At 33.0% G+C, this 12415-nt stretch overlaps 1 protein-coding gene across 1 annotated transcript; it reads left to right on the forward strand.

The window, feature by feature from the left end:
• The first annotated feature begins 1688 nt into the window (after positions 1 to 1688).
• LOC104901321 (hypothetical protein) lies at positions 1689 to 6603 on the forward strand. The gene is made up of 3 exons (XM_010688883.3): positions 1689 to 2132; positions 2256 to 2370; positions 6027 to 6603. Exons 1-3 carry the CDS (start codon positions 1791 to 1793, stop codon positions 6281 to 6283), a joined length of 714 nt encoding a protein of 237 aa, XP_010687185.1. The 5' UTR covers positions 1689 to 1790; the 3' UTR covers positions 6284 to 6603.
• The last annotated feature ends 5812 nt before the right edge of the window (positions 6604 to 12415 follow it).

Below are 12415 nucleotides of genomic sequence, written 5' to 3' on the forward strand. Positions count from 1 at the left end.
TTGTCTATTAAGGATTAAGTAGCCCGTATGATTCTAGAAAGATGACGGTGCCCGTTCTTTGCCAACTAAATTATAAAAGTAATAAAATGTAATACTCTCGTAGTATCATGTCTAGGAATGATATATTCTTATTATATTGATTATGCGTGGTATATTCTTTCATTGTTTAAGTACGTACTGCAACATAGCTGATTGTTTGTTATTTGTGTTTGTTTGTTGACATGTGATGAACGATTGATATTCAATGGGGAGCAGATTAGGTATGTTGTTGATGCTGCATGAGTTCGGGCATACTCTTTGTTTTCTAAACTTTTAAAGTGTTTTTATTGAACTTTAGTTAGTGGTTTTAAATAAAAAGGGATCATAGTGAATCCTGAGTTGTAGTTAACATTTTTTTTCGTTGTAGTTTAGTTTTCATAATAAGGAGTAAGTTAATGTTTTAAGTTAATGTCTTCATTTCAATAAGCCTTGCATTTCACCACGACGGTAACACTCCCAAAGTCGATGCGACGTAGTTTAGACGTACGTGTATGAATTTTGAGGGTGTTACCGTTCTTATTATTTTGTTAGGTTACGCGCTTGATAAAAGGATGACCTAAGTTATATTTATACCTTTTAAATATAACACCTTACGAACTAAATTGAATAAATACAACTTAAGGGTTTGAGACCAAAAAAGTTCAAGCTAAAATTAATCTGCGTGCGCGCGTATGTTCTTTTTCTTTAGCAATATATATTTTGATAGTTCAATTTTTATATAACTAAATTTAACCTTATATCTATAATAAAAAACTATCATGTAAATTTTTAAAACATCAACTTCTTATACTAAACGAGCTAAATAACCCAATTTATAAAATGCATGAGTGAATGATTAGGAGCTCTCTCCTTTCTTTTTCTCTCTTCTCTCTCCTCACTCGCAAAACCTTAATTTTCAATCTAGGGGCTACTGCAACTTTTTTGGACGGTGGTAAGCCCCTTTCTCTCCTTTTGTTACTAGTTTTTTAAGTTTATGTTCCTAATAAATTTCAGTCTCTTTTTAATGGAGAGTTTTTCTACCCATATATTGGGTTATATCTACCCATATATTGGATTTTATCTCTCTTCATGTGAGAATTTGGAGACTTTGTTTTTGAGTTTCTGTGTAATTCAAGATGTTGATTTGTTGATCGAAATTTGTACGGATTTGCAATAGATGTCAAGACTTCTTCTACAATCACTTTCAGTTCTACTTCAAAACTACAAAATAGCGACAAACCCCCTTGCAGAAGGCTGCATTAGATAACGATGTGAAAGACGAGGGTTTTCAGAATTGTTAAATCTACTCAACGATCGTGGTTTTGTCATATTAGAATTGTATTTATTTCCTTTTGATATGTATTTGTTTAGTTTCTACTTCTATTGTAGATGTCGTATGACTTTAAATCAAGTAATTAATATTAATTAAAAAAGATCATGATGCAAATTTAAATTAAAAAAAATAAAAATTGCATGAGTGACATGACATGGAAGATGGACACGATATTTGCCAACAAAGTACTCCAAGCAGAGTCCATGTGTCCTCAAAAAAATTGCAAACTGGCCCAAATTCTTGAAGCCAGCTAAACTCTCGAAACCTCTTCATCTACATGCAATATCCACACGTGTACGCCTACCCAAAATCTCCCCTTTAAAAACGATCACCTCTTCAGTAAATCCCTCAACATCAAACTAAACACACGAAAAAAACCAAAGAAAAAGCGAAAAAAAAGGCAACCATATTACATTTTCATTGATCAGAAAGAGAAAATATGGCATCAACAGAAGGAAGAGAGGGAAAGACAGCAGGCGAACCCATGTCAATGAAGCAGCATGTTATTGAGAAAGGGGCGGAGATGATGCAATCTTTTAAGCCTATCAAGCAGTTCCACAAGCATATGTGCACGTTTGCTCTTTATAGTCATGACATGGACCGTCAGATTGAGACTCATCACTTTGTTCATCGTCTCAATCAAGACTTCTGCCAGTGTGCTGTTTATGACACCGATAATCGGAGTGGCCGTCTTATCGGTGTTGAGTATATCATCTCCGACCGCCTTTTCGAGGCACTCCCCCTTGAAGAGCAGAAGCTTTGGCACTCCCATTACTTTGAGGTTTTGTACTAATAAGCTAATAGTATGAGTTTTTGTGTGTTATGAAGCTAATTATTTAATTTCTATATGTGTTTGTACAACTCAAAAACAGTAGTATAAGTAAGCAATATTATGTTTTGCCAGATAAAATCGGGGTTGATGATGACTCCTCGGGTCCCGGAAGCAATGGCTAAGCCGGATCTCGACAGGTTAGCCAAGACATATGGGAAGTTTTGGTGCACTTGGCAAACTGATCGAGGTAACATTCATGTCAATTAATACTTCGGTCAAAACTCAAAAGCCTTGTCTTTTCCTAAATTGGAAAAGCTTTGATTTCTGTTGGAATACTATAGTTGAAGATTATATAAAATACCAAGCTAGAAAATTTTGTAAAATTTACATGTCTAAGAGAGCCTAGCTCAAGTTTTCAATTAAACAGAAATATGGAAGCTTAAAAAAAGCAATTTATCTTGCATGGACCCAGTTCATACTAAAAATAGCATAGACCAGGCACGTGACCGGTTAAGAAGTACTCACTTGTACACTATATCAAAAATAGATACACTATACCAAAAATCGATGAGGTACACTATATCAAAAATAAATACATTATATCATAACTACGTACACTATATGATATAAAGGTATACTATATCAAAATTAGGAATTAGGTACACTATGTCCTATAGGAACACTATATATCATAACTATAGGAACACTATATCATAACTAAGTACATTATATTTTATAGAAAAATATTTACTTAAACGCATTATAGAAACATACACTATATCAAAAATAGATATACTATATTAAAAATAGATACACTATATAAAAAATACATATACTATATTATTATAACATACACTATATTATTATAACATACACTATATCATTTTAACATACACTATATCATATCAATATACACTATTCTAAATTCACATGATATGGATCGGGTGCACATTAATTAGTGTGCATCGGGTTCATATTAGTTTTTTTTATAATAAAAAAAATTAGTTTCTGATCTTCATAAAAAAAAAAAAGTAGTTTCCGATCTTCTTTGCCAGTTTTGAAATGATCACGAGTAGTATAATGTTGTCACACACTATGTGTTTATTTTTCATTTTTCACGATTATTTTTTATTTTTCACGGGAACTATGAAAAATATGAAAAGAGTTAGTGTTTTTCCTACCTTTGTCTTGAAACTAATTCTATAGTTTTTTTTCCTAGCTACCTTTGTCTTGAAACTAATTCTATAGTTTTTTTTACCTACTTTGTCTTTAAACTAAAACTAATTCTATAGTTTTTTTTTCCTACTTTGTCTTTAAACTAATTCTATACTTTTTTTTACCTACTTTGTCTTTAAACTAGTTCTATACTTTTTTTTCCTTTTAAATTAAATTAAAAAAGTATTAAATGTTTATTGAGTGGTTTAAAAAAAATAAGGGCATATATTTTATGTAGGGGTATTTTGAAAAGTTTATTTTAAAATTAAAGATAATTTAGTTTATATAAATTGATAAAAAAAAATAAATATAATATTTGAATTTATTATAGGACGGAGGGAGTATGAATTATATTCGGACTTTAAAATCAATGCAATACTTAAAAAGGATCTATTTATTATCGTTTTTGTTTTTAATTTTTAGTTTTTTAAAACAAAAAATCATAAATAGGAAATAAAATAAAAAAACAGTTTTTATTTTTTTAGTTTTCAGTTTTTAAAATCATTATGTTTGTAATAAATTTAACTAATTTTTTTATTTATTATAAGATATATTACTTCTTTTGACGATTATTATTAAATTTCATCTAAATGTAATTTTGAGGAACGTAATTTACAATCATTATTAGTTCTAATTAAATATCATGTGGTATAAATAGAAAATATAAAAATTATTTGATGAAGAAGTTTTCTTGGTATTTCTATTATTTGTTAATGAATATTGTTATTGTTGTTGCATTTCAAAGTTAAGGCAAAATTAAAAATTTATGTCTTTGGTTTTGTAATTGATTTAGAAACTGATTAGGTTAATTTATACTCCTTTCGTTTCCTAAAGATCTTTCTTCTCTTCAGTTAAGTGCGTTTCCAAAAGATCGATTTTCCCTCTTTTATTTTTTTTCTTATTGGAATTTGTTTTCTTTTTTTTTTGTCCTCTCATGTCCTTATCATATGGTCTATCATTACATTATTAATTCAATTTTACTCCATTTCTTTTTTTTACTTTAACCTTTTTTTATTTGTTTATTTATCTTAACCCCTTTCTCTCTCCTATTTTACCCACCCCACACCCCACACTCCACATAAGTGGATCCTACTTGGTATCTGTAGGAATAGTAACAAGGAAGATCTTTAGGAACGGAGGGAGTATTCAATCGTAAATTTTTTTTTCACTACATATATCAAAAGAAGTTTATTATAGCTATTTTAAACTTCTTTTGATATACATAATTTAAATTAAGAAGGGTGAGGAAATTTTCAAAATATCTATAGGTAAGTATTTTTATAAAATGAAGGGTTAAAAAGTCTTTTCGAAGGCGACATCATAGCTTTTCCTTTGGCTTATATAATAGAGATAAAGTACATGTATCCAAAACATTTTTATTACCTTAAATGTAACATAGATACAAATACCCATTATTGACCCCCTTCTACTTACATTTCATATACAATTATTGTATTTTTTGTCGAGGAGAAAATAATATCAAATTTATATCATACTATTTCCATTTCTTTTTAATTTTTTTTATTGTTTCATTTTGATATTTTATATTACTTATAAATTGTACTTTAATTTTTATTTGTAACTTGTATATGAATAAAAATATAGTCATGTGGGACATGGGATCTTGTTAGCTTTGTCTTAGAATGTATTTTAGTATTTTATTAATCAAAAATTATTAAAAAGAGATCGTCTATTTCTAATATAAAAGTAGACCTAGTCACTAAATGAAAATAAATTAGTCATTATTGGACTTATTCTCTTTTTATTATTGGGCTAACCTTGTCTAATTTTGATTGAAAAGTAGGTCGTTTCTTACAAGACAAACTCTTTATTAATATATAGTTTTTCCAATATAAATACAAAAATCGAAATATATATTCTTCAAATTTTGTATTAATATGTGGGGAAAATTTTAATAATTAAATTATAAATTTTAAAATAAGTTTTAAAATCTGAAAACTTGACTGAAAACTGGAAGTGACGTGAGTGTTCGTGTGGAAATTTATCGAAAAATTAATCATAGGTTTCTTTTTCCATCGGAATAATAGGGTTGTCATACTAAAATTATAGTAATTACAAAGTGGTACTAGAGTAGTACTTTTCTTATATGTACGGAAACAAAGCTAAATTATGCTACAGTGGGAATGAAGTTTTCTTATATTTCTTCCGTTTCAATTTATGTGTGATACTTTTTATTTTAGGAAGTTTTAATTTAATCGTGGTACTTTAATTTTGGTAATAATTTTTCTCTATTTCTCTTTTATGATATATATGTGATTTTTTTATTTTCTTTCTTAATCTCTCTCCTTTCTAAAAATTGTTCAAGAGTTCGACTTTTTAGAAGTGTTACAACTCAATTGTTTAAAAGTGTTACAACTCAGTTGAAACGAAGGAAGTACTAAAAACTTATAGAAAAATATGTAATACACACATTTCTACACAAGTTTAGATTATTTATTAGGCACATATTTGGATAATATCCTAAATCTATGTAAAGACTTATTTACATATATTTATATCAAAAATATACGCCTCTCTCTTTATCCTTTGCGACCAAGGTCCCTGGCTCCTAGTTTTAGGAACAAAGATCGACAATTAATCGAACAAATTAATTGCAGTCGTTATGATAAATTACTTTGATTTTCATCATATTAAAGGAACATAATTCAGTGAGTGTGTAATTTATAGGTGACCTACTTCCGGTGGGAGAACCAGCTCTAATGATGTCCCCACAAGGGGAGCTTCCAGGGATGGTGAAGCCATCTCTTGTACAACAAAGAGATGAAAAATACGGTGTATCAACCGCAAAACTCGGTGATCTAAGGGTGGATATAACTGGCCCGACTTTTGTAAACCCAAATGCAGATTACTGGATTAAGCACAAAAAGGGGTTTGCTATTGATGTTGTTACTGCTGAAATGAAGAAACTTGCCCCATTTCCTTAGTTCTTCTCGCAGTGTGCATTGTGCGTAGTGTCCCCTGTAGATATATGACGTCCTTGTATGTCCACAAAAAGTAAATTTACCTAGCTAATAGTTATAGTTATGCTACTATTACTACCTGAACTTGTTTTTTTCGGTTTAATTTGGTGTTGTTTGGCTTGGTTTTACAAATTTATTTATCTCGGTGTAAAGGACTATTTTACGTAGTGTTTTGTAATTTGTATAATGCAAATCTGTATCTGCATCACAAGGGATAGGGACTAAGAATACACGTGTGTGTTACGAGTTTGCAATTTAATTCAAAGCAGTTTGTTTTGACGAAATGGTAAATATGTTAATTGTTTTTTTATGTGTTTCTATCAAAGGTTTATCTCATCTGTCCCCAAAACAAATACTGGATTGCGAGATGAACTAGCGAATTATTTCTTTCATTTTTATTGTGGGATGATTCCTTTGCTTTTGTAAGTTAAAGTTAATTTTGATTGCATAGTTTTTTTTTTTTTTTTGATTGGGAAAATAAGTCAGCCCAAGGGCTAATCCCTACCAAGGCTACTAGCCTTGTAGGAACAACCAGCACATTGGCACGTAAAGCATGCAAAACATGCTAAGGAAATACCCCAACATAATGTTGGGGGTAAGGATCGAACCCCTGACTTGGCAGAGGTTTGTTGTTGAAGTAGTTGTCGAAATTCAAGTGCTTGGCAGAACTATCATTTGGGCAACATAAATAACATAATGTATTATTTAGAATATTGATTTAGTGGGCCTACTTTTAATTAGTCACATAAATATGATAAGTGTAAGTAAAAGCAAGGACAGGAGTTTAATTGTAATTCTTTGTCTTGTATTTTATAGTAGTATATTATATTTTGTGTTGTACTCCCTCGAAGATCTTCCTTCTTTTCGTTTAAGTGTGTTTCCAAAAGATCTTTTCTCTTTTATTTTATTCCTTATTTGGACATATTTTTTCCCTTTTTACTCTCTTATGTCCCTATCATATGGTCTACCATTACATTATTAATTCAATTTTACTTTCTTTTTCTCTTGTACTTTAACTCCTTTTTATTTGTTTATTTATCTTAACCACTTTTTCTCTCCTCCTTTAATTATCCACCCCATACCCCACACAAATATATCCTCCTTGGTATCTGTAGGAATAGTAACAAGGAAGATCTTTAAGAAACGGAGGTAGTTTTACTTAGTTATTTATAGTATTTAGCACCATATAAAACACAAACTAGCATCTATCTAGAGGAAAAAAAAAGAAAAAGATATACGAAATATTTGAGCATATGGAAGTTTTTGCCAACTTATTCCACCAAAGTCTTCAATTTTGTTACTTCCTTTGTTTTTTATTAGATGATATATTTTTCTAAAATGGCATGTTTTAAATTAGATGTTATACTTTTTTTTCTTAAATTAGTAAGTTTTGTCTTGTAAAATGACCAACTTATCCTTACTTATAACAATTAATCAAAATTAAATTTATTTAATTTAACTAAATTTAACGTAAATTAACAATTAACAATTAACAATTAACCACCTTCCCTCTTCCACCCACCCTAGCAGTCCAACCTCTACCACCATTGCAGCAGCCCCCCCCCCCCCCTCTCCACAACTAAGCAGCCCCTTTCCCCACCACCGCATCCCACCCAACCCTACACATCCACCGAAAAATCCACCGTCGGAAACCTCACCTGCGCCGAAAACCCCACCCAGGGAGGAGAAGGGGAGGGGGTTGTGCGTTCAGCAGGGGAAGGGGAGGGAGAGGGTGTCGGTGGTCGATTTGGTGGTGTCGGTGGTCGCAGCGGTGACCCACTGGTGTGGCCCACTGGTGGTGGTGGCTCAATGGTGTTCCCTACTCCCTTTAATCCCCATCCTTACTTTCTCTTAATTACTCATTGAATTTTTGCCTAAGTAACACGAATTTTTTAAAATTGCAACATCTAGAAAACGAAGGAAGTATATAATTTGAAATATATTACTATTATAAAGAGCTTGATGGTGAATTAAGCCACTACTTTGCCAATCTGAAATGTTAGTATATCTAACGTGTGCCAAATCCTTGTGAAACACTGGTTCAAATACTACCCCATACATCAATCGTCACTTCGTCAAATACTTCCTTTTCTAACACTTCCTTTTTCTGAAGTAGTGGATTAACCATGTTAAACCTTTATCCGCTTTTTAAAAGCTAGTGTGAAATACCCCCTAAATGTCATTAAATTTGATTTGGTTAGCTTTTTTTAATATGTAGGTTAAATTTATTATTATTTATAAATTTTATGAAGTACGATCAAAGATAATTTCCTGTTGAACAGATGTCTTGAGACAAAAAAAGGTAATATCTTATATATTCCTATACAACCGTTTACTATATCGATGGAGATAGATTTTGTCTTGGTGATTTTTTTATTACATTGACAAAATTCGCAAAATCACAATTACAACCTTAATAATACAATCAAATATAAAACAAAAAGCAAACACAAGCAAAAGAGAGTTCTATTTGCTCTTACATATACTTTATGAAGAATAAACAACCTATTATTTCTCTAGTCCAAATATAATGTGTCTTGAGCGATAGTGTATGGGTTGGGTTATATGTTTTGGTGAAAACGACCTAATATAATGAAAGTGAACTTGTTAAGATACAAAATCAAGACGATCTTCAAAGATATATTGAAGCATTTCATCTAGTAGACCCCAATGTCCACTAGATGATAAATCTCATAGTCCTTGAACGGAAACATTCTCCTGCAAATCTTCTGATTAAACTAACAAATAAGTCATGTCCCTTAGTGACTTATGACCCTGCTACGAAGGTATTTAGAGTTTAATCTCGCAAGAATGAAACTCAAATGCGTAAAGGTTAAAATTTTTCCTAATCAAATTGGAAGGTCTCCCACAAGATGCATTTCTAAAATGTGATTAATCATGAGATCATCACATGAATTTGGGGTGAATTATATTGATGGAATTTCCCTAACATACAGATCTGAAGATCCAAATTTGAAATCTCTAAACTAGAAGATCAAATTACAACAGATCTAAAAGGAGAACCTCCTCTCATTTTACCTAACACGTACCCCCTAAAGCTACATAAACCAAACCATGAACAACTTCAAGAGCATTAGCTCTATGACCAATTTTTCCAAATTTTCCTTTTTCATAGGAACCAAGAACTTTCTATTGTCCGTTGATCACGACTAACTATCACTAAAGCACAACAATACACAAAGTGGCAAAGATAATATGATATGGATAAACCTAGACTAAGGCTAAAACAAATAATATAAACTAAATAGACAAGAAAAGAACCAACCGCTAGAATTATAATATAATGCCTTGAACACCTTTCACTTAACAATCGAGTGAGAAAAAACTATCACTAGATCTTACTTGAGCAAACACTACCACTAAATCTTACTTCGCCGCTCGAAATGACACCTGCTTCAACGACGACTTCCTTCCAAGTGACGACACTTGCTACCACTCTCGACGAGCCCTTGGGCTCCGGAGGTACTGATAAATCATTTTTATGTATAGTTTTTAGGTGCATTTAGGTTGCATTTTAGAGCATTTAGTTTCATATTTAGGTTCATTGTTGCATTATATTCTTAAGTTATGCTTTTCTACTCCTATTCGGTATGTTTTCTTGTTTTTGATGAATTTCAGGCATTAAGGACGTATTTGGAGTATGATTAACTAAACTTGAGGATTATGAGCACTTGGAAAGGAGTTACAATGCATAAGGATCGTATGGATATGTCATAGTACGAGTTTGAGCAAAAACGAAGCGGGAAATCATTAGAAGAAATGTGAAAAAGAGTCACGTCTACTCTTCTGATCATAACTTTTTATGTGATTCTTAAAATCGAGTAATTCCAGCAGATTTGGAAACTCGACTTTAATATCTTTCCAACGATAGGTGGCACGCCCCGAGGAGACTTCTAGTCAAGGAGTTATGCCTTTCGGAAGATTTCACTGTTTCTGCTAGAATCTGCCACGCGTACGCTCGGATCACTAATCCGCCTATTAATGATTTATTTATTTCCTTATCTTGTAAATTACTTTCCTAGTCATATTAGGTTATTGAATATTATTTAGATTAGTTTTCATTTTTTTTATCTCTCCTCCCCCCATCACGTTATTTATTATTACTCTAGGTTTTAGTTTTCTCTCCTTTTTTTTCTCTCTAGTTTCTAGTTGTAAACCCGAGTTTTTATTCTTTTTCATTAATTCATGAATAATTCTATTAGTTTCTTTCATTGATTTATGTAATTATGTTTTCTTTTATAGTTTAGATCTATCTTGTTTCATGTTAGAGTAGTTTTTATTTCTAGGGTTTGGGAATCCATGTTTATTTGCTATGATTTGATTGATATTTATTCATAGTTTGATTAGTTATTGATTTCTCTAATTGATTAGTGTTTTTCTTGTTAATTTTGCAATCTGATCAATTGTTTGATTAAATATTGTTAATATCGAGTCATAGATCGAGAGATAGTACTCTTTAGAGGCTTATACAATTAGCAAATCTGATTATGTTGAGCGACCGTACTAGCATATGTTGATTTGAGAGCGTTAATGCCTGACCAAGGATTAACCTGTCCTCTAGATATCTGATTGATTGAACTGTGATGATATTTTGATAGTTTATAAGTATAAACATGGTGAACCATTGCTCTAGATCTTTTTAGTTCGATTTTCGTAGTTTGGTTAGTTTAGAATATTAATTCAATTATTCCTGATCTTGTTTAGTTTCTCCATATATTAGAAGCTAGATTAAAACGACCATCTCTCTGAGGATTCGATCCTACTTACCCTACTACATTGTTAGAAGGTTTTGCAGGAATTATTTTTGACGGGTGTACGACAGCCTATCAGGTACTTGCGCTCAGGTAATGACGGCACAAGGACAACTTTCTCAACGCTCCATGCCAAACGAGACCTAAGCCACGAAAAAACCAAACAAAAAGTGGACATGGGAACGAGAAAGGGAAAGAGGATCTGTATGGGGGCTGAATAAGTTCCATACCAGTCTTCCTAGACCGATAAGTATTATCGTGGTCACACATGCCTACTACAGAACTGTTGACTTTGTCATACCGATTTCGCTAAGATGCCTATAAGGCATCCTTCTTCAGGCCTTTCACCAAGGGCCTGGGCTCGATCCAACTTCCATCTACCATTGCCTACGGGACTAAAGATAGAAGTTCAGCATAAGAATAAAGAATATCCCAAAGGGATATCCCTATAAATGAACAGAAGCAGAGTCCTACTTGGATACGGGCTTCGACGGGCCCCTTATAAATACTCCACTGATCTAAGTCATGAGGTACGTTGACCTACATAATCATACTCCACTTGAGAGCTACCTGTTTACCCATTATTGACTTAAGCATCATAGGGGCGTTCCTCGGATCAACCCCCGAGGCTAGTTTACGTGTTCTCTCTTGCAGGAACTGGAACCGGCTTATTAACTAAGGACTTACCGGTGCGTACCCTAAAACGTGTCCCATACCGGAACAATTGGCGCTAGAAGGAGGGGCGAACAATACCTTGTAGTCTAAGCCATTTCTTGCAAACAAATTAAAACAACCCTCATGGATCCTAATCAGCACTTTGGGATGCCGGAAACTGATGAAAACAATGTTCCTATTGAGAAAAATCCACCAGGATTCTTAACCCCGCTGCCGGCCATAGGACTAACTCGACAACCTACTGACAAAGGGAGGAAAACACCTGAAACTCCTCAAGAGAGTATTTTCCATACTCTCCAGCATTTGTTCACCCCAGAACAGCTCAGGAGTGCTGCGGAACTCTTCCAGGCCATGGCAAGCCACACCCCACCGACCGGTCCACCCGTCAAGCGACCTCTAAGCAGAGCCCACAGCCAGTGAGAAAACTTCGTTCAGTGGGGACGGGTCGCCAGGGGGAGCGAGGCCGGAATGACCAGGATCAGGTGGCCAACTCCAAGACCCCCATAGTGTGGGAGAAGAGGAAGAAGAGGAAGCTCAGGAAACAAACGTCCAGCAGAATTCTTCCTACCCCAGAAAGGGAAGTGAATACAGGCGACGAGCACCGGTATCCCTACGGAACTCACCATTCTCCACTGCTATCCCTTAAGAA

This window comes from Beta vulgaris, chromosome 8 (genome assembly GCF_026745355.1).
Source record: "Beta vulgaris subsp. vulgaris cultivar EL10 chromosome 8, EL10.2, whole genome shotgun sequence".
NCBI classification, from domain to species: Eukaryota; Viridiplantae; Streptophyta; class Magnoliopsida; order Caryophyllales; family Amaranthaceae; genus Beta; species Beta vulgaris.